The sequence below is a fragment of the Rhinopithecus bieti genome, unplaced genomic scaffold (genome assembly GCF_001698545.2).
Source record: "Rhinopithecus bieti isolate Rb0 unplaced genomic scaffold, ASM169854v2 scaffold_1106, whole genome shotgun sequence".
Lineage (NCBI taxonomy): Eukaryota > Metazoa > Chordata > Mammalia > Primates > Cercopithecidae > Rhinopithecus > Rhinopithecus bieti.
In genome coordinates this window covers 263,809-286,974 of record NW_016803367.1, presented here as the reverse complement: position 1 = coordinate 286,974, position 23,166 = coordinate 263,809, and the positions used below count along the sequence as shown (strand labels likewise).

The following is a 23,166-nucleotide window of genomic DNA, read 5'->3' as shown; positions in this document are numbered from 1 at the left end:
GAGAGAGAGAGAGAGAGAGAGAGAGAGAGAAACAGAGTCTTGCTCTGTTGCCCAGGCTGGAGTGCAGTGGTGCAATCTTGGCTCACTGCAACCTCTGCCTCTTGGGTTCAAGCTATTCTCATGCCTCAGCCTCCCGAGTAGCTGGGATTACAGGCATGTGCCAACACATGCAGCTAGTTTTTTTTTTTTTTTTTTTTTTTTTAGACGGAGTCTTGCTCTGTCGCTCAGGCTGGAGTGCAGTGGCCGGATCTCAGCTCACTGCAAGCTCCGCCTCCTGGATTTAAGCCATTCTCCTGCCTCAGCCTCCCCAGTAGCTGGGATTACAGGCGCCTGCCACCTCGCCCGGATAGTTTTTTGTATTTTTTAGTAGAGACGGGGTTTCACCGGGTTAGCCAGGATGGTCTCTATCTCCTGATCTCGTGATCCGCCCGTCTCGGCCTCCCAAAGTGCTGGGATTACAGGCTTGAGCCACCGCGCCCGGCCACTAGTTTTTGTATTTTTAGGAACAACAGGGTTTCACCATATTGGCCAGGCTGGTCCTGAACTCCTGACCTCAAGTGATCTACCTGCCTCGGCCTCCCAAAATGCTGAGGTTACAGGCATGAGCCACTGTGCCTGGCCAGAAAAATTAAATATTAATAAGAAAGAATCCTTTGAAAGCACCACATCCCTTCTTCACTACTTGCTTGCTTTAAAACAATTCATATTTTATTTTATTTTGAACTAAAACCATGTATTATAATAAAAACAGGTAAATTATACATTTTAGTGAAGTAAACCACATTTTAAATATTTTAAAATGTGCAAAATAAAGTGTATGGTATTTCACTTGGGAAAAAAAAAACCACTAGAACAATAATGATGAGTGATAACAACCCTAATAAAACATCCCAACAATAACAAGCACACGCTCTGTTTGACACGGATAATGTCATTTATTTCCCACCCAAATTTCAATGAGATAATTACTAATACTGGCTCATTTTACTGGTGAGTAAACAGAAGCTTATAATATGAAAGTAACTTGTTACTACACTTGATCTTAGCCAAAAGGCCGAGAGTGATGGAAATAACCTGTTAAGCGACATTGCTTCTAAGGAATGGAGCTGAGATTTGAACCCAGGTAATCTAACAACAGAAATCATGCTTATCTGCTGAATCAAGGGTTACTCCTGCCTTGTTTCTCTAAAAGCTAGGAGATGCTATTTATCATAGTTTGTTACAAATGAGTAAAGAGAGGTTTGGTTATTTCCAGGCTTACTTAAAATAGTCCTAAATCCAGGCTGGGTGTAGTGGCTCACCCCTATAATCCCAGCACTTTGAAGGGCTGAGGTGGGTGGATCACCTGAGTTCAGGAGGTTGAGGCCAGCCTGGCCAACATGGTGAAACCTCGTCTCTACTAAAAATACAAAAAAAATTAACTGGGCATGGTGGTGGGCACCTATCCCAGCTACTCAGGAGGGTGAGACAGGAGAATTGCTTGAACTGGGAGGTAGGGGTTACAGTGATCTGAGATCGCACCACTGCACTCTAGCCTGGGCAACAGAGCAAAACTCCGACTCAAAAAAACCCACAAAAATTAGCTGGGCATGGTGGTGCATGCCTGCAGTCCCAGCTACTCGGGAGGCTGAGGCAGGAGAATCGCTTGAACCCAGGAGGCGGAGGTTGCAGTGAGCTGAGATTCCGCCATTGCACTCCAGCCTGGGCAACAGAGCAAGACTCTGTCTCAAAAAAAAAAAAAAAAAAAAAAAAAAAAAAAAAAAAAAAAAAGTCCTAAATCTGGCCTTCCTGTTGTCATTTTGAACTACATTAGACCTGGTTTGGTGTGGCTCCTTAAGGTGGCTTACAACATAAAAACCATCACCACCAGTCTCCACACTGAAGACACCGCTTACTAGATACACAGGAGCCCTACATACTTTGCTGACAGTTGTGATGAACTGTTAGATCACAAAATGATGGATTTAAATGCTGCCCAGTTCTACAAATGTCCATCAGCTGGTGAACAGATAAATGTAGTGGATATATCTCTACAATGGAATACCGTGCACTAATAGAGGCATGCAATAACATGGATCTATGTGAAAAACAGCATGGTCAGTGAAAAAGATCAGACACATAAGCTTACACCCTATGACTCCCTTTACATGAGATTTCTAGAAAAGGTGAAACTGTAGCAACAGAGAGCAGATGAGTGGTTCCTTGCAACTGAGAGTAGGCATAGGGATTGAGGGAACTTTTCGGGGTGATAGAAGGTTCTTAAACTTGATTGTAGTGATGTCTCCATAACTGTATACATTTAAAAAAACTCTTTAATTGTATGATCAAACATGGCTGGATTTTATGGTATGTAAATTACACTCCAAGAAAGCTCTTAAAAAAAAAAAAAAAAAACCCAATCAATGTATTGAGGGAAAAAAAGGCATGGAAACAACTTTTCTGGTACATAAAATATAAATCATCTCAAGATTCTGCTGCTCATCTGAAGCACCTAAAGTTGTGTCTTGGGTGAATGTCTGTCAGTCAATGAGAACTTCCACATATTCATTGTATAGAGGACATTACAAGGTGCAGAGGAAAAAATACCAAGGAACTCGACTCGAGCAGGCTCTGATCTAATGGAGGAGGCTGGACAGATGACAGTGAGTGACAGTAAGGCTGGCGAAGGTCATCTTTCAATGGCATCTGTCCTCTTGTTGATGGTCAATATTGACCAGAGCAATGGATGCATAGGTGGGTGACGTCTCATTCCTCAGCACAGATCTGTGTCCCCTTCTTAGTGCAGGGTGTTATTCAGACAGATAAACCACTCGTGGGCTGAGGATTTTGAAGTCTCTGCATTGCTGTGCTAGAACATACCCTATTTTTCAAAGTTCATATCTAGACTGCCATTCCAAATTCCACATGGCTGGGGAAGAAAATGAGAAAGCCATTCCAAGCGGGGAAATGGAATGCACGCAGACTCAGAAGCGGGAGAGAACCAGGACATGGCAACAGTCTGCTTGGAAGAAAAAGCATAGACAGGAACGAAGGCAGCAGGAGGCTTCTGTTGGGGGATAAGGAGAAGGGTAGGCTGAAGAGGCTGGGAGCCTGGGAGTTTAACTTTGCTTTCAAAAACAAGTAGGGCATCTGGAAAAGAGAGACACACTCAGAGTAGTGAGGCTTGTGTCAGGAAGAGGATGGAGGCAGGGTTAAGGTTCAAGCTGCCATCCAGGCTGTGGCTGGGACAGCACTGAGCAGGAAGCAGAAGGCCTTAGTAGACTGGTGGATGTGATACTGCAGGGAAGAAACAGACCAGGGACTGATAAACTCCAGCCTGGCCACTGGGTGTGTCAATGCCAGTGCACACCTGAGTGATGAAACCCTGGCTATGTTTCAGGTACAGGGCAGACATGGCTGCTGGATGCCATGTGCTTACGCAGAGCATCGGCAACTGGACACAGTGATCCTGAATTGTATGCTGCATGCAGCGGAGCACCTCTAGCCAGCACAGCGCTTCAACCGACAAGCCCAGATGCCACCCACAGTCACCAGCATGCAGAGACTTTGCTTTTAACATGGGAGAGACAGTTCTGCATGTTTTGTCTTTAAGGCCTTTCCCTGAACATCACCACCTGGAGCCTACATTCTCTGCTGTATTAGTTCCCTGTAAGGCAAACATTCACACTCAGTCTTCCAAAAAATAAAAAATAAAAAGAGATTGCTGAGCTTTATATTTTTATTGATTGATGGGAGAGGGTAAAACTCACCACAGGAAGTGCAGGTTGTTCCTCAAAAGTATAGGCTTGTAAGCTGCCTCTTCTGCTGGAATGATTCTTGTGAGAAACCAAGACAACAGAAGGAGAATACCTTGAGATGTGTGATTTGTCTTTGAGCATCAGCTAAGGTAGTGAGGGTAAGTATGACAGGGAAGAGAAGGCTGGCTAGGATGCAGCTGTCGAGACTGCAGGCTGAGGCACGTGGTCGCTCTCAGCCCCCTACGTGGACACCTTCACACATCCAGCTCCCACGCCCCGGGTGCCGGACTGCCTCCTGGACACCTTCTCTTGAATGTCTCACAGAAACTATTCTCAAATACACTCTCTCTCCACTTTAGTTACTAGTTTTATTGTTGTTTTAACTTCAAGTTTTCATCTTTTGTCACTTCAATAACAATGACAGCAATATCCTAATAGGTTTCCTCATTGCAAGTCTTACTTCCTTAGACGCTGCAGGTTCAGAGCATCCTGCAGTGCACAGCCAGTCCTGTCATTCTGGAGTTGAAGCCCATGACAGCACAGAAAACAATGCTTCCTGAGCACCACGACCTGCCTCTTCCTGACTTCTTCTGCTACTTCCCATTTTGCAATCTACCCCCTGGACATTCCAGACTACTTGTTTCCTGGAAATCTCTTGTTCATTCTTTCCTTATGTTTTTCTATTCATGCTATTATCACTATCCAAAATATCTTAGTTTTGTTATTTAACGACATCAAAATTGACGATGCACGTACAAATTAAATAAGAATATCCACTGTAGTACTGTTTATAATAGTACTGTAAACAATCTAAAGTCTTTTAATAGGAGACTGGTGAAATACCTTAAGGGCTACTTGTACAGTGGAATATGCCAGAGTTTAATGATTGTTTTAGTTGGTTTTTAAAGGAGTACATCTATATATAATGAAATGGTTCAATGTCTAAGAGATAGCAAGTGAACAAAGTAAGTTACCAAAAAGTATGTTTAAGATGATCTCAGGCTAAAAAATCACCTACAAATATATGTGTATGCATGCATGTTTATGAATATACAGAAAAAGTTTCCATATGTGTATGCATGTGATTTATCACCAGCAAATCAATATCATTTATTCTTTAGTCTGACCACTAATAGTAACTGAGGGAGCATACACTAGTAGTAAGATGGACGATTTAATTTTTATTTATTTATTATTTATTTATTTATTTATTTATTTTACTTATTTGTTTTTTTGAGCCAGAGTCTTGCTCTGTCGCCCAGGCTGGAATGCAGTGGTGCGATCTTGTCTCACTGCAACCTCCACCTCCCAGGTTCAAGCAATTCTCCTGCCTCAGCCTACTGAGTAGCTGGGATTACAGACACGTGCCACTGTACCCGGCTAATTTTTATATTTTTAATAGAGACGGGGTTTCGCCATGTTGGCCAGGCTGGTCTCGAACTCCTGACCTCATGTGATCTGCCCGCCTTGGCCTCTCAAAGTGCTGGAATTACAGGTGTGAGCCACGATGCCCAGCCTTAAATTTTATTTTATATACCTAAATACAATCTCAATTTATAACCGTAACCATACAGTGTTTTTAAAATATTTTAAAAAAATAGATAACAATCATTCATGTTATAAAATTCGAAAGAAGCCTGGGCAACAATACTATACCCAGCCTCTACAAAAAATGTTTTTAAAAATTAGTGGGGGTACATGCCTGTAGTACCAGCTACTCCAGAGGCTGAGGTGGGAGAATCCCTTGAGCTCAGAAGTTTGAGATTGCGGTGAGCTATGATCATGCTACCGCACTCCAGCCTGGGTGACAGAGTGAGATCCTATCTCAAAAAACCAAAAGGTACAAACAATATATATCCTGTTCATTCTTTGCCTCTCTTCAGAGGCAAGCAACGTCACTAGTTTCCTGTTTAGTTCTTGAGTAAATCATACATACATTTATGCTCTGCATTTAAGTAATTTACATAAATCCTGGCATAGCAAACACACTGTTCTGTACCTTGCTATTTTTCATTTATCAACATCTCTTAGGGATTGTTCCATCCAACATATACACTTGAGCCCACCTTGTTCTCTTCAATGGCTGCATAGTATCACACTATATGGTTGCCAGGTATTACTTTAAGTAAAAAAAAAAAAATACCAGGAAGAAAGGGAATGGGATTGCATGTGATTTATCACTAGTGAATCAATATAGTTTATTCTTTTTTTTTCTTGAGACGGAGTTTCACTGTCACCCAAGCTGGAGTGCAATGGTGCGATCTTGGCTCACTGCAACCTCTGCCTCCTGGGTTCAAGCAATTCTTCTACCTCAGCCTCCCGAGTAGCTGGGATTACAGGTGTGCACCACCACACCCAGCTAATTTTTGTATTTTTGGTAGTGACAAGGTTTCGCCATATTGCCCAGGCTGGTCTTCAACTCCTGACCTCAAGCTATCTGTCCACCTCAGCCTCCCAAAGTGCTGGGATGATGGGCGTGAGCCACCGTGCCCGGCCTAATGTAGTTTATTCTTTAGGTCTTTGACTGCCCTGTCCTCCTCTCCTGTGAAAAAATGAAATGAATGAAGACAGAACAAATGGAAGAAAGGAAGGGCAGGAGGCAGGCAGGCAGATTTACTGGTGGATATTCATATTCACGTACAACTATCTACTGTGAAGGTTCTTGAAGAAGATGCTAGAGCAGAGGTTAGCACACATTTCCTGTTCAGGTCCAGACAGTAAATACTGACTGTGGGCCATATGGTTGCTGCTGTAACTACTTAATTCAGATGATGTAGTGTGAAAGCAGAGATGGGCAATATATAAACAAATGATTGTGGCTGTATTCCGGTGGTGATTATTCGTAACAGGCAGCTGCCGATTTGCCCCACTGGTTGTAGTTTGCTTTCCTCTGCACTAGAATATAAGTCCCATGAAGGCATGAGATATTGTTAATTTTATTTACTGATGTATCCTCAGTAACTAGCATATAGTACCTTGCTCTCAATAAATATTTACTTGTTGTCAGTAAATATTTACTAACTAAATGAAAGGCAGGTAAACCTCAACTGGAAATGACAAATAGCATCCTCTCAGAGAACAATCTTTGTCTCCTACTGAATTTCCCCTGATGATAGAGTTTAGACAGCTAGCTATGAAGTTCTCATCACAGAAGCATACGCTGGAATACTTTATTCTGAACCCTATGGACAACAGTTTTTACAGTAGTGGCTGAAGTGAAAATGTCATCTATTTCCTTGTTTAGTCAAAGTATATCAGTTCTTATTCATATATACCTGTTGTTGACATTTGTGATATAATGTTAAAACTTCAGGTCAGAAGCAGTGGCTCATGCCTGTAATCCCAGCACTTTGGGAGTCTGAGGCGGGTGGATCACTTGAGGCCAGGAGTTCAAGACCAGCCTGGCCAAGAGGGTCAAACTCCTCCATCTCTACTAAAAATACAAAAATTAGTTGGGCACGGTGGTGTGCGCCTGTAATCCCAGTTATTCAGGAGGCTGAGGCATGAGAATCGCTTGAAGCTGGGAGGTGGAGTTTGCAGTGAGCCAGGATAGCACCACTGCACTCCAGTCTAGGTGACAGAGTGAGATGTCTCAAAACAAACAAACAAACAAACAAACAAACAACTTCAGCATAACTGGGAGAGAGAAAAGCAGTCCCTAACATCCAGGAGCTGGCCTGGCACTCATAGGTAAGATCAAGACAAAATCAAGACCACTCTGTAATTGTGGCTGAATATAGACAAAACATGCACATTGTCCAAGCCACAAAATACCAAACATTTCCCTATCCTGGCAAATGTGAGTGACTGTTCTACTTTGCTAATCATAGCTTTAGCCTCACTACAGATAAGATTTGAGATGCAAAATTACAGAATTATCCCTGCTTCCCAACAGCATCTCACACAGAGCAAAGTCCTGCTTCCTAAAACCCTCTTCAAATTCACCTAACGGGAGCCCAAATCCTTGAAGTCTTTTCTAACATTCTGTTACCAAAACACCAATGGTGCGTGTTTTCCCTTGCTGAAATGAATAATAAACCCAAGTTGTTCAATTACAAATGTGTCCCTAGTGATTTTTGACTGGAGGGTATTCACATAACGGAAATTTGGATGCCATGACTCTGGTCCATACTATTGACGGGGATATTTGAAAAATGCCCATGTTATAAAGTCCCAAGATCCCTAACATATTATTACATATTATTGCATTTAAGACAAAATTTTACATAAAAGTTGTTGAATGGTATAATATGCATAATATAAACTACTGAAGCCATAACAAAATCTAAGAGCGTCTTACTGAGCTGGATGCTGACTGGCTTGTGGCTGAATTTCCAAAAATGGTGAGTCTGGCATTCAATTCTTCTGCAAGATGAGTTGGAACATCCAAGTTACTTGACGGTGGAAGTGATGGGAAGGCCTGGCTACTATACATGGTGGCTTCATCTTCTCTTATAATTTCCCAGTTCTAAAATGAACAGAATAAGCTCGAGTCACACATACTTTATTGCTGTAACGTGTCTATCAAGGAGAACTAGGAAACTACTTGTACCTCGGAAGACTCTCGGTTATCAACACTTTCTGTTTCCTCGGATATTTGCCGCCTGGTGGTAAATGCACGTTGTGCTTGCAGTTGAATGTTGCCATTCTCAGCATCTGTTAGGTTGTCCCTATATTGGAAGTATAAAAAGCCATCATCCATGTCTTAAGTAGTTACAATGATTGTCAAAGATTCTGTGATCGTTGAAAAAAAACTACATTAGATCAATAAAAAAATGTATTGTCTGGCCGGGCGCAGTGGCTCACGCCTGTAATCCCAGCACTTTGGGAGGCCGAGGCGGGCGGATGACGAGGTCAGGAGATCGAGACCATCCTGGCCAACACGGTGAAACCCCATCTCTCCAAAAAATACAAAAAATTAGCTGGGCGTGGTGGTGGGCGCCTGTAGTCCCAGCTACTTGGGAGGCTGAGGCAGAAGAATGGCGTGAACCCGGGAGGCAGAGCTTGCAGGGAGCCAAGATCACGCCACTGCACTCCAGCCTGGGCGACAGAGCGAGACTGCGTCTCAAAAAAAAAAAAAAAAAAAATGTATTGTCTTTGACCAAAGGCTATTTCAACATGCATAGATTCAATCATGGGTAGGCAGACTGGTATATTTAGAGTACCTTACTGAGTTTAAGGTTTTGTGGAAAGGTATAACATGTCTGATTCGATATTTTAGTTTGTCACTGTGTCTAGGATAATGTCCAACACATATAGGTACTCAAACATATTTGTTGAATGAACGAATATCAGAGCGCTTCACAGATTATTTCATTATATTATTTTGCCATGTTATTATAAGAGTAATAGTTACACATATATCTTTGTGATATCAGATAGTACATTTTCTAGAACTGGTCTTAAGCCAGGAGTAGAGTACTCCATGCATCAATGTGAAGAGCAGAATGAAAGATGGTTTAAGAACTTTATAATGAAAAGCTTAGGAATTACATATCTGTTAGGAATGGTATGTGTTTTTGGTAATACACAGTCATGAGCCTGTTCTGAAAATGGTAATAGTAAAGATTTATCTGAGCTTAGGAGACGTACAATAAATCAGATTGGATGGTTAATGAGCATTAAAAAAACATAGAAAGAATGAATAAGACCTAGTATTTGACAGCTTAACAGGTGACTACAGTCAATAATAATTTAATTGTACATTTAAAAACAACCAGAAGACTGTAATTGGATTGTTTGTAAGACAAAGGATAAAGGCTTGTGAGGATGGACACCCCATTTTCCATGATGTGATTTTATTATGCCTTGCATGCCTACATCAAAACATCTCATGTACCCCACAAATATATATACCTATTAGGGACCCACAAAAATAAAAAAAAAATCAGATTGAACACCCTTACCCCAGTCATTTATATTATTCTAATTATTTGCATTTAATATAACCAGTCTATCAGATCAAGAATTTTGTTCAAATATTTAATAATAAAATTATTGTTCATTTATTTAATGCCACATGAGCTCAGGCTAGTTGCAAGACCAGTTCTTACTGTACTGTAGCTAAAGAAAACATAATTTTGATACATGGTTCTAAGGGAAAGCTTCATTTTTTTCCCCCCAAATATTTGATTTTGGCTACCTGAAAACAACATCAGCCACAGTGAAAGAAATGTCATTTTGCTCAAGTAAGGCTTGCCATAATACTGAGGTATGCAACAGGGCAATTCTGCAGAATTTTATAGTGTCTTCAGCTTTGCAGTCTGTACATCACTCTATGAAGACTGAAGCTTCTGTGCCATGAAGTACTTGAATTGCTGATTTGTTTTGGAAGGATATGAGAACAGAAAATATCTATGAAAGTGCCTGGCACATATCAGGCACAAAATATCAAAGCCAAAAATTAGGGGACTAATGAACACATTAAAAAATTACAAGTATGTTTCAAACAGAAGACTAAAGGAAGACTTTATAAGACTATATGGAAGGAAAAATGGAAGGGGATTTGAGAATAAATATGAATGGGAGATTTTATAAATGTAAACACAATCTAATGATAACAAAAAAAAAATCACTGAGGAGATATAAGTTAGAATATGTTGAAAGTCGTTCCATCTTTGATCTGTGCATGCTGGAAGTTGTGTGGATATTGACCAGACTATCAAATGGGCGTTTAACATAAGACCCTTATTATTGAGTCCTTTATATTTTACAAATAATTTATATTTTAAAAAGAGTACTGTAGAAATTAACATTTTATTATATTTTAATAATAAACTATAAAATTCTCTAAGACTTCTAATTCAGCCTAAAAAGAAATATGTACTATTTGTGGCTATATAATAATTAAAAACTTATTAAAATTAAGAGACAATTAAAAGGGTAGTATCTAGTGTCAAATAATTTTGAATATTTTCAAGTCATTTAAAAAAAGAAACAGCAGAGTTAGGATTTTCAAAGTCCTGGCCCATAAAAATCCTAGTATTCTTATAGTTTATGGATCACTATACTGTTATGAATCCATCTGAGACATGACTTCAAAATGAAAATTGGTAGTTAAAGTGCTTCCAGATTAAAATTGTGAAAGCCATCAGCACATACTGAGGGGTTGGTCTTTTCCACTGTGTTCTTCTAGATTCATGGTTTACATAGTAGGTCCTTCCAAGGATATCCTGCCTCTCTTCCCACCCTGGAGGTAGAGGAGAAGGTTCCTGTTGTTGCTGCAAATGGCAAGCAGCATCTGGTTGGTCCAAAACAACCCAGCCAGGCTGAAAAACAGGATGGTAGCAATTAAGTTTATGCATGATTTTTTTAACTTTAGAAATTATATGTTAAAGGAAATTTAAAAAGAGATTTACTATACCAAGTTTTAGAAATTATGCATAGACAGAATTAACAATCCTCAATTTTTAAGACCATAATATACTTTATGATAATGAAGACTTTTTTTTTTTTGCAAAATGATAACCATTGGTGCGATAAATGAGTAAACTTATTCACAAAAACAAATACTTTAAAGGCACAAGCCTGTAAAACTGGATCAGCAAGGCGTGCCTGACTAGACACAACAAGCCAGACGCCGTCTCAAAACAAAATAAAACAGAACTTTAAACAAATCTAATTGAAGAACACATGTAGTTCATTAACGATAAAAAAAATAGAGAAGTGTATGGAAGGTGACACAAGTTAATGGAGCTCGGTTATCATCAGTATCATGCATTGTAGAATATTATACCAAAACATCACATTGTCCTCTATAAATATATACAATTATTGTTTGTCAATCAAAATAAAATTTAAAAAAATCTAAAAGAAAAAAAGGACAAAAAATCTTTTAAATCAACAACCATGGAAAGTTGGAAAGCACTGAGAAATTGAGAAGCATAGTTTAAACTACTCGTGTAATCTTAGGCCATTTTCTAAACTATCAGCTGAATGAGGGCAAGGATTATTTTTCATTGGTCATTGTCTTTCCTGCAGAGAAAGCACCTTGTTTATAGTAGAAATCAATAACTGTCTGACACATGGAAAAAATCATTAGATAAAGATAGGTCAAATACATAGAGGAGCAAGACAGGGAAGGGCAAATGATTTAGAAATAACTGCTACAGTGAATTCTCTAGTGATGGAAAAGTCATTCTGATCCCCTTGTCTGATTTCTCTCTTTCTCCTCCAGACCAAGGCAAGGCATTTTATCAAGTCATAAAACAGCCAAAGAAAGATAAAAAAAAAAAAAATGCACTGGAAGTTTGGTTTCTCAGAGACTAACAAGGGGCAAAATTAACATAAAGCCTTAGTTAGGGCAGTTAAAGTAGGAACTGATAGAAAAGGGTACCAAGAGTTAATGCTTTTATATGAGAAACCTCATAAAAGAAAAGGCAGTAGGTCAAAGATTCTATTAAATACTGGTTGGTTAGGAAAGCATTAGAAACTGAAATAAACTGGTGAAGAAAACTTTAAAATGCTCCCCAAAGGACACAAAAGAAGATTTAAATAAGGGAAAGACATAGTCTGATCTTGGCTGGGAAGACTCAGTCTCACAAAGGTGTCAATTCTTCCCACGTTAATCTACAAGTTTACCAAGATTCCAACAAAACTACATTATGATTTTAAAAGAATAGGCCGGGTGCAGTGGCTCAGGCCTATAATTCCAGCACTTTGGAAAGCCGAGGCAGGCAGATCATCTGAAGTCGGGAGTTTGAAACCAGCCTGACCAACATGGAGAAACCCCATCTCTACTAAAAATACAAAATTAGCTGGGCGTGGTGGTGGGTGCCTGTAATCCCAGCTACTTGGGAGGCTGAGGCAGGAGGATTGCTTGAACTCGAGAGGCAGAGGTTACGTTGAGCCAAGATCACGCCATTGCACTCCAGCCTAGGCAACGAGAGCAAAACTCCGTCTCAAAAAAAAAAAAAAGAAAGAAAGAAAGAAACAAGGCAATTTTCAAGTTCAAATACAAACATAAACAAGTAGGAATAAGCAGCACAATTTTTAAAAAGAAGAGCAAGAAGTGAAGATCAACCCTACCAGCTAAAACATATTATAAATGACAACAATTAAAGCTGTGTGGTTCTGGTGCATGCACTGACAGGCAGCTCAATAGATATGCCCAGAAAGAAACACAACTTTACAGGAATTCTGGCCGGGCATGGTGGCTCACACCTGAAATCTCAGCACTTTGGGAAGCCGAGGTGGGCGGGTCACTTGAGGTCAGGAGTTTGAGATCAGCCTGGCCAGCATGGTGAAACCCCGTCTCTACTAAAAATACAAAAATTAGCCAGGCATGGTGGCGGGCAGCTGTAATCCCAGCTACTTGAGAGGCTGAGGCAGGAGAACTGCTTGAGCCCGGGAGGCAGAGATTGCACCACTGCACTCCAGCCTGGGCGACAGAGCAAGACTCTGTTTCAAAAAAAAAAAAAAAAAAAAAAAAAAAAAAAAAAAAAAAAAAAAAACCTTTATAGCAATTTAGAATATGATAAAGACATTTCAAATCTGTGGCAAAATAAGCAGATTACTTAGAAAATGGGCACCCATTTGGAAAAAACTTCACTTGAATCCCTACCTCATGCCTTGTATCAGGAAAAGTTACAGACTGAATAATATCTAAATGTTTAAAAGTGAAACCAAAAAGTATTAGTAACAAACTGTTGAAAATTTTAGAAATACATTTTTTAAGAGTGGGACACTGTTAAGTATGACACCAAACCTTGAAGGCATGAAAGAGAAGATCTATAAATTTGACAACAAAACACCTAAATTTGTGTATGGCCAAAACTACTAACATACATATATGTTACAAAGAGCAAATGACAAAGTGGCAAACATTTTCGGTACTTGGATAACTGACACAGAATAACTTCCTTAGATACATAGAATTTCTGTTATAGGCCTGGAGATCAGCAGTAAATGACTGTTGTGTGACAGGCAGTGGATTGCTTCCAAGATGGAAGAGAATTCTTCTATGTTGGAAGACTACACTTGAAAACGAGGGCTCAGGAAAGAGTTGGGAAGGAAAGGAATGTTTTTTGGTAGCAGGGAGAAATGGATAGGGGGTTTCTGCAGCAAGGTTGATCTATTTTGGCTAGCTCTGTATAGAAGGTGACGGGCAAGATGATGTAATAAATTATTTTGAGAGAAAAGGTCTGGATGGGAATTTCTCTTTCTTTCTTCTGTCTCTCTCCACATGGTCTGACATCAGGTTGGAGTGCAGTGGTGCCATCACAGCTCACTGCAGCCTTGACCTCCTGAGCTTAAGTTATCTTTCACCTTAGGCTTTAGGTGCATACTACCATTCCGAGCTAATTTTTTATTTTATTTTTTGTAGAGATGGGGTCTCGCTATGCTGCCCAGGCTGGTCTCAAACTCCTGGGCTCAAGTAATCCTCCTGCCTTGGTCTCCCAAAGTGCTGGGATTACCAGCGTGAGCCACTGTGCCCAACCTTTCTTCTCTCTTTTTTTTTTTCCTTTTTACCTGTTTTATAAGAATTGTTATCTGTTTTTTTTCTTTTTATTGCCCAAATTCCATTATCTTCGTTCCCTATATCCTCTTACTTTGTCTGCCCATCCGTGTTTATCTTCCTTCTTTCTTTTCCTTTCCCTTAAACTATGATAATATAGGATCTAGCATACCTAAAAATTAGTCTTGCATATATTGAATCAGATTGCATTTTTCTGGTTTCAATCCCAAAACATGTAAGTTAAGTTTTTACATTTTACTCTTGTGAGAAAACATAAGCTTAATATTTCTTGGTTGAATATAATCATTGATTAATTTCCTTTAAGATTAATACAATTTATTAATAAAATAGTTCTCACTACTGCTGTAAAGGACTATAAAATACTCAGCACTAGAAAATGGTACCAAAAGAATATTTCTTTTAAAGCTTCTTAGAGATTTCTCCCTTAAATGTCTGCTTAATGTATTTATATTATCTGAGTAAATTCAAGAAGAGAAAGAACAAAAATTAATTTAATTAAAGGCTTAAGAAAAACCTGTCTCAAGTTTGTGGAATTAGAGTTGTACAATCAAACACTATTTAGAAAGACTGGATAGAATGCCTCTATACAGTCAATTTTTGGATACCAGGCCTTCCTATTAAATATGTATCAGCTGCTATTCTTTATAAAATAACTTTCTAAGTATCAATGAACCTTATTTAATTACTAACCTCAAAGCCAATATGTAATTGCTCACAATTTAATCAAGTCAAAGAGGGTCAGGAAGAAAGTATTCAGAGGTACAACCAACATTTTATATGTTAATTTTGTAAAATACATACAACTAACCCTAAAGGTGCAAACGGTGCAAAAATCAACCGTTACATAATTATCTATTATAGCCATACTTTACTACAGAATATAAACTACCTAAGAGTGAGCTTCATTTCAAAATTACAATTGTTTTCCTTAAATAGTAGAATTTATACAGTCACAAACTAGCTGTCAAAGGACTAGGCAAGACTCCTCTAGTCATTAGCTACACAGAAGGTAAATAAGCACAGATTCATGTGTTTGAATTCCTAGGGCCTTTCATAAATAAACTCCTACACGCTTACATCTCCTGAAATTATAAGGTGCATTCTGAGGGAATTCAAACATTGAGACATGAGACCACAAAATGAAGTGAAGCAGTTCTCTCCACAGAAACTCAACTCTGAATAGGGTCCTATGATGCGTGTATGTGGGCAAAACTTGGAGCAGGTTACTAAACAACGAAATGCTGTTAAATTTTTTTAAGTTACTAAATAAATAATTTTCTTTCTTTACAGCAGATATCCTTCATTTCAAACAGAATTCCATTATGCAAGATACTCTGGTACACCAAAAAGCCAGGTAGACAAATTTCTACTGAATAAATACTTGAAAACTTTAAAATGATTATTATATGAAAATCAGATAAAATACATAAGAAAAGTTAATCAAATAAGTGAAGAGAGAATTGAGAGGATAACAAGTTCTCTGATCACCAAACTAGGGGCTACCTATACTGTGAGTGAAGAAAAGATTCTTTCTTGGCCGGGTACCGTGGCTCACGCCTGTAGTCCCAGCACTTTGGGATGCCGAGGCAGATGGACGGCTTGAGGCCAGGAGTTCAAGACCAGCCTGGTCAACATAGTAAAACTCCGTCTCTACTAAAAATACAAAAATTAGCCAGGCATGGTGGCACATGCCTGTAATCCCAGGTACTTGGGAGACTGAGGCACGAAAATTGCTTGAACCCAGGAGGCAGGAGGTTGCAGTGAGCTGAGATTGCACCACTGTACTCCAGCATGGGCCACAGAGCAAGACCCTGACTCCAGGAAGAAAAAAAAAAAAAAGTCTTCCTTCTATCCTTCTATTATTATGGATTTTCTTGCAAAGCAAAATCTCAGTGCATTTAAAATTTTCCCAGAAAGCTCTGCTGCAAATTCACTACCTGTTCTAGAGCTTTCTTTCTCAAGGTACATGGGCACGTGAGGTAGAGCCTAGCCCCTGGGGAAGGCCCTCAGCTTCACTGTTCTTATGGAGACATAAGCAGGCCCTTAGTCAAAGAGGCAAAAGTGTTAAGTAAGGCACCAAATAAGAAGCCTCCAGAGCAATTTGGTGCCACACGCTGTGTGCTCTGTTTTCAGTAACTGCTGTTGATATGGTCTGGCTGTGTCCCCACTCAAATCTCATCTTGAATTGTAGCTTCTATAATCCCCTCGTGTCATGTGAGGCACTCAGTGGGAGGTAACTGAATCATGAAAGTGAGTTTTTCCAGTGCTGTTCTCCTGACAGTGAATAAGTCTCATGAGATCTGATAGTTTTATAAAGGGCTGTTCCCCGGCACACACTCTCTTGCCTGTCACCATGTAAGCTGTGCCTTTGCTCCTCTTTCACCTTCCACCATGACTGTGAAGCCTCCCAGCCATGTGGAACTATGAGTCCATTAAACCTCTTTTTAAAGCTTTATAAATTACCTAGTCTCAGGTATTTCTTCACAGCAGTATGAAAATGGACTAATACAGCTACTGAAAAAATATTTCTTTTTGATGATAATGTGCTTTCAAAAGGAACCTCAAGGAGCAGGTGTTTTTTTGACCCCTTTCCAAATCATAAATTTTTCTGCTGGAAGAAACCCTCGAGGTCATCTGGTGCCATCCTGTCACACTGCAAACAAGATCCTGAGGTTCAGAAAAGTTCAATGACTCACTCAGGTCTGGCTAGATAGTGTGCAACTAGGATTCTAGTCTCCAAACCCTATCCAATTCTATTCCAAATACATATTTTCTGCCTCCTACTTGCTTATTCCAGATGCACGTAACTCTACACAAATCTTGACTTGGATTTTCCTCTCATCCTGTCATCCATGAAAATTGTTAAATTCTACTTGCCCCACATACAGAAGGCTCTTTATTAGATCACTTAAATTCTCCCTGCTCCCTAATTCCCCTCCTTTCCTATGACCCCTCCCACCATAAGAAGAATATTAACAGGACTTAAATTTCATAAAAGAGTTCCTAATCAGTGGAGTCTCCTCAAAATGTCCATATATTTAACTTCAAAATACTAAATTGTGTTCTTACTTTAATGGAGAGAATATACAGTTTTAGAGAACTTTGAAAAACTAGATTTATATCCTATTCTCTCCTCCTTAACCTTTAAGAAGGCCATCAATAATGGCCATTCATTCTACAGAAATATCCTTAGAGGAAAGACTATTAATGAATGCTTGGGTGAAATAAATGTCCAAGTAAATAATTTTTATTTACACGTTAACTTCATTCAATAGTTATTGTTCTTCAGAGTACAGTAAAATAAGAAATTAAAATTTTTTTTAGTTTAACCAAATATTTATAAAATCTCACCTCTAATTCCTCAGCCTGTTCTGCATTATCATCCTCTGAGCCACTGGTTTTAGGCAAATAAGTCATTTTTAGTCTCAGATAACCTTTAACTCTTGATTTGTGACTGTAGAAAAGAAAATAAATATTCATAAAATTTTAACACCAGGGAGAAAAGTATTCAATTAATAAGAGTTTAATGAACACCCACTAGGCACCAGGGGACTACAAAGGGAAGTTCAAAGACAAGTTCCAGGGCAGTAGATATCTAGGGAAAGGAATAGACGGTGGAGAAAAGGGAAACATATATACATAAATAATTGTTATGCCACAAAGATGATGCTAAGGAAGTTTAAGTGAACCATCAGAGACAATGTCAAAGAGAAGGTGGCCTTTGAGTTGGGATTAGGAGATTGGGGAGGATTCTTATCTGTGGTAGTAGAGGAAGAGGCATTATGAGTGGAGAAAAGGGCAAGATCCAGGAAACAGGTGGGAAACTGCAGGTGCAATTAAGGAAATGGCAATAGTTGAGTTTGACTGGATTACAGGATATGTTAAGGGGACTACAGGAGGTTGGGATGGTCCAGAGGTCATGCAAAATCAGACAACTTCAGACTTTATTTTGCATATTTTGGTAAATCATTGAGAATTTGGGGGATAGAGAAAGGTATCCTCAGAGATGTGCTTCAGGGATACTAATCTGGCCATATTTTTTTGGATGACAGATGAGTAGAGGGCAAGGCTTAATAAGTATCTGAAACCTGCTACATCTCTTTGGCAGCTGCTTGAATCTGTCACACATTAATTTACCTAATCTATTTTTATATTGTATCACCTCTTTGAATAATTAGTTGTCTAAGCTAAAGGCTGCTGCCTGCTGTAGTAATATTTTAAATCTTTTGAAAACCTGTCTTTCATAAGCTTCTTCTTCTTTTTTTGTTTTTGTTTTCAGACAGCATCTCCCTCTGTTGCTCAGGCTGGAGTGCAGTGGCTCAATCACGGTTCACTGCAGCCTTGACCTCCCAGGCTCAGGTGATCTTCCCACCTTAGCCTCCCAAATAACTGGGACTACAGGCATGTGCCACCACGCCCAGTTAATTTTTGTATTTTTTTGTAGAGACAGGGTTTTGCCATGTTGCCCAGGCTGGTCTGGAATTCCTGGGCTCAAGCAATCCACCCACCTCAGCCTCCCAAAGTGCTGCGATTACAGTGCTTTCATAAGCTTCTAATTTAAGGCTTAATTCTATCTATTGCCCTCATCAATTCTAGCATCCTATGATTTACTTAAGAAATCCTTGCTTGTCTCAGCTCTCTATATAGATTTTTTGGGGATGATTTTTACAGATATCAGATATGTAGCAATTACCCTTTGTCTTTTTAGACAAGAGTCCTAATCTTTTTATTCTGTCTTCAAGAGATTACCTATCCCCACTCCCAAGCCTCCCCTAATCTTTTCAGCTCTTCTCTGTATAGTTCTCATGAATTTGGCACATTCAGTGTATCCTTTCCTGAGTAGTCAGTGAAATCCCCGATGCTTATTTACAAGGCTGCTAATGTGGCTTGTGTCTCCATACTGAAGGAGTGTGAACATTCTGACTTGTGGCTATAAAAGATGGATACAGAAAATGTGCTCAGATAATGTTTTGTTGAAAAGTTTCTCTACAATTGTACGTTTCATGTCTTCTCAATTAGAAAAGAAGCCTCAAGGTTTTGACTTAATGGGGCTCAAACAAATTTAGGAATGTAGTCGTACATTTTCTATCTGAATAAAGTTCTTTCTACACTTGCAATAATATTCATTGCAGACAGAAGAAGAAAATTGTATTTTTTAAAGATAAAGAAACTAGAAAGCATGTGACAAATTGAAAAGCAGGCTGCTAGGACAATCAAATAAGAAAAAACAATTTAGTCATTCTTGATATGCAGATGTCACAATCAGTCTAAAATTAAAAGATGAAAGGAGATCTACACTCCAGACACCTACAGAAATTAAATATGACTTCCTTTATAGAGAGTAAATATTAATAGTCAGTGAGCACTCCTTTACATTTTGTTTTAATATTTATATTACAAACAGTAATTTAAAACATCACTTTATGTGAAAAATTTTACTAAGTTCCAATAGTACCTTTTCAAATGCATTTTATAGTTTAAGAAACAAGACAAATACTGTTGCTTTCACAGATGTCCTTTCTCTGCTTTAGTTTGACCTTTTTGAGAGTAAATCCACACACGTTTTGACTAGATTTTACTTGTCAATGTGGTATAGAAGATCAAAAGGAGTTCTGGTTACAGCTTAAATTTAAATGTTTTTTGATAAACATCAACTAACTTTGGGAAAATGGAATTATAAGCATGCTATTTGGGTTTTAAATTCCAGTCTTATGTTATTTTCTCTAAATATTTGAGTCTTCTGAAATACTTTTAAAGTATGCAAAATAGTTAGGTTTTTCTGAAATTGGCTTTGTGCACGTCAAGTTGGATAATGGTTTTAGATGAATTCATGTTTGTGATTTCTTAAAGCACAGTATGACAATATGACATAAACTTTAAGATAAAAAATAAATATAAAATAATGACAAATTTTAGCCTTCTAGTCTTATCAGTATCAGGAGGACAAACCTTTCCCAAAGGGGTGTGATCACTTTCTGTATTTTCAGAGTGTTTTGCAATGTGCATATAGTACTTTTAATCAGAAATAGCAATGAAGTTTTTAAAATAATAATAATATTTAGAAGTAGCTTATTTACAGAGGTTTAAATCCTGAATTTCTAATGAGGCTACTGTAAGGTGTAAAGAGATAAAAAATTTAATATGCTATTATTTTATACTTACTGACCTTCTTGGGTGAAGAACAAAATCCTTAAATGTATATGGTCTCTCCAATCTTGGATTTTCTGTCTAGAATAAAATAGTGGGTTTTCAAAATATATCCATAACACCAAAAGCATGTACTTTTCAAGAATACTCATGAACTATCACCTAAGGCATAATTTAAGTTGGAAGTGAGAAAAAAAAGTAGCTTTAGTTTATCAAATGCTAACTTGACAGCGCTTTCGCTTTCGTGCCCAAGAGGAATTGCAGCCGGCATCACAACTCAAATGAAAACTAGCTGAGCAGGTGGGTTGTGGAACCAAAGGGAGGGCAGAAGACAATAAGTAGAAACACAATATAGAGTGGTTAGTATGTTGACATCCCAAAAGAGTATGGACTGTGCACATGTCTGCAGGCTGGCTTGGTTAAAGCACGGAGATAATTCTAGTAGACCAAAAAAGTCAATAGCCTGGAAAGTAAGACTGGATTAAATATATTACTGAAAGCTTATGGTCCTGCACCCTGTTTAAAAAAAAAAAAAAAAAAAAAAGATTATGCTCTGGAAAGACCGTAGAGAGCTAATTAATATAACTCAAAAGACTGAAAAACAAGTATTTTTTCTCTTTCTTTAAAATTCAGCAGCTGTTAGTTTTTATTATCCTTCTCTGATGTTTTGCATTGTTAACTACCAAGTCTGCCTTGAAACTCTTTTCTTAAATTCTCATGACATTATTTTACTTGGTTCTTTTCCTGTTTCCCCTTGTCTGTCTTCTCTTTCTTTTCTGATCCACTCATGTTGACTGAGAGTCAATGGCTGGCCCTCCGTTCTTATCTGTCTTATCAGGAAAATCCATTATTTTCAGAGATTCTGCTGTTGCCTGGACAGTGGTAACACTCAATCCTTCTAGTCCCTTTTCCCTACATAACTGATTTTTATCTCTCTGTCAGCAGTCTACTTTAAACTTTCATTTTCTTTGTTTCCTATCAAAACTCTGTCCAAAAGTAAATTTTTTGCATTTCAAAACAAAATGGGTTTTCTTCCTCACTTTTCTATATGAGATGCCACTCTTATCTTCCAAGTTCAACTTGTATTATCTTTACTTCTTATTTTCTTAAGCCTCCATGTCAGACATGTGATTCAATGTTCTATTTTGCAATGTTTCCTGAATCTGTTTTCCTCCTTGCTATATTCTTAGTCCTGATTCTCAGTGTTTTATGTTTCTATTGTCATAAACTAGTTTTCTTCTGAGAGCTTAGGCACTCCTCATTCTAGTTATTCAGCAGAATATTTTCAAACTAATCTTTTTTACACAATGTTTTCACAATGCCAACAAACATCAGAAATTCTCTATTTCTCACTGGGGTTCATGTATGGAAATCTTAAAGAGAAAATGGAAACGGAAAACTGAAATGAGTTTTTAGAAAACGGTATGTTTAATAAATAAAAGTAGTATACATTTGATAAATCAATTATTTACATTAACTATATTGTATATATGTAAGCATTTATTAAATTAAAAACATAAACACAAAAGGAAAATCATGGGCACATATACCAACCGGTAATGGATAAAGTGGAACATCCACTTGACCTAGGAAATCATCTCTTGTCTATAACAGAAACAAGGAAAAATATGATTAGTAATATGCTCAATTCATTTAGAAGATTTTGATGAGATAGTGCCACCATTCACAGAAAATGTCGAATTTTTAAAATTCAATCCTATGCAGCATCAATGGAAAATAAAAAGTAATGTGGTACAACTTCTGGTAATGGCAGAGTAGCATACATTAGATTAATCCTTCTGCAGATAACCATTATATTCTGTGACAAAATACTAAAAGGGCTATTTGAAAGTAAAATAGAATAACCCAAAACAAGCAGAAACTGCAGAGACGTCAATCCTTGAAAGAAGGAACTACACTAGGTAGGATTCAGTATTTACATGGCTTTTCCTCTAGTAGTATTCCACAGTCCACATAATGCAGACAAGCCTAGAACTTAAGCTGAAATCTGCACTATTACTGGCTTGAGGAGTCAGAAGGGCTAGTTTGGGGTTGACAGCATATCTAGAAAAGAGGAGAAAATCCCAGAAAAAAAGAAGCCACCAGAGTTCTTCCAAATCTATATATAAACCCTTACCCAAATCCCTAGTTTTACCCTAAACTGAACAGGTGAAAGTCAACAGATGGAAGATTGAGAGGGCTCAGCATTGATTTCAGCTGATGTTCACCAAAAGGGAAGCAGAATTTGGAGTTCAGCTATGTTAACTTGCTGGAACAAAAATCAACACTGGGCACGGTGGCTCACACCTGTAATCCCAGCACTTTGGGAGACCAAGGTGGGCAGATCACCTGAGGTCAGGAGTTCCAGAGACCAGCCTGGCCAACATGGTGAAACCTCATCTCTACGAAAAATACAAAAATTAGCCAGGTGTGGTGGCACATGCCTGTAATCCCAGCTACTTGAGAGGCTGAGGCAGAAGAAAGGCTTAAACCCAGGAGGCAGATGTTGTAGTGAGCCGGGACCGTGCCACTGAACTCCAGCTTGGGTGACAGAGTAAGACACCATCTCAGGAAAAAGAAAGAAAAGACAGAGAAGAGAGGGGACGGGAAGGGAAGGGAAGGGAAGGGAAGGGAAGGGAAGGGAAAGGAGTAGGGGAGGGAGAAATGGAAGGAGGGAGGGAGGAACAGAGGGAGGGAGGATTTGAAGTTCTGTAACTTGTTAAAACCCACAGCTCATGAATAAGCTTTCTACTCATTTTCTCTTCATCACTCTTAAATCACATTTTCACTTCCACCTCTCCACCA

At 38.6% G+C, this 23,166-nt stretch overlaps 1 protein-coding gene across 1 annotated transcript in view; it reads right to left on the bottom strand.

Moving 5' to 3' along the window:
- The window catches only part of NEDD4 (NEDD4 E3 ubiquitin protein ligase), a 101,403-nt gene that overhangs the window by 30,906 nt on the left and 47,331 nt on the right, over positions 1-23,166 (bottom strand). Inside the window, exons 2-8 of the mRNA XM_017881262.1 lie at positions 21,916-21,966; positions 20,381-20,442; positions 17,566-17,668; positions 10,839-11,005; positions 8,290-8,407; positions 8,038-8,205; positions 3,750-3,815 (exon numbers count right to left, since the gene is read on the bottom strand). Coding sequence (XP_017736751.1) covers positions 3,750-3,815; positions 8,038-8,205; positions 8,290-8,407; positions 10,839-11,005; positions 17,566-17,668; positions 20,381-20,442; positions 21,916-21,966 — 735 coding nt within the window. The remainder of the gene's footprint in view (positions 1-3,749; positions 3,816-8,037; positions 8,206-8,289; positions 8,408-10,838; positions 11,006-17,565; positions 17,669-20,380; positions 20,443-21,915; positions 21,967-23,166) is intronic.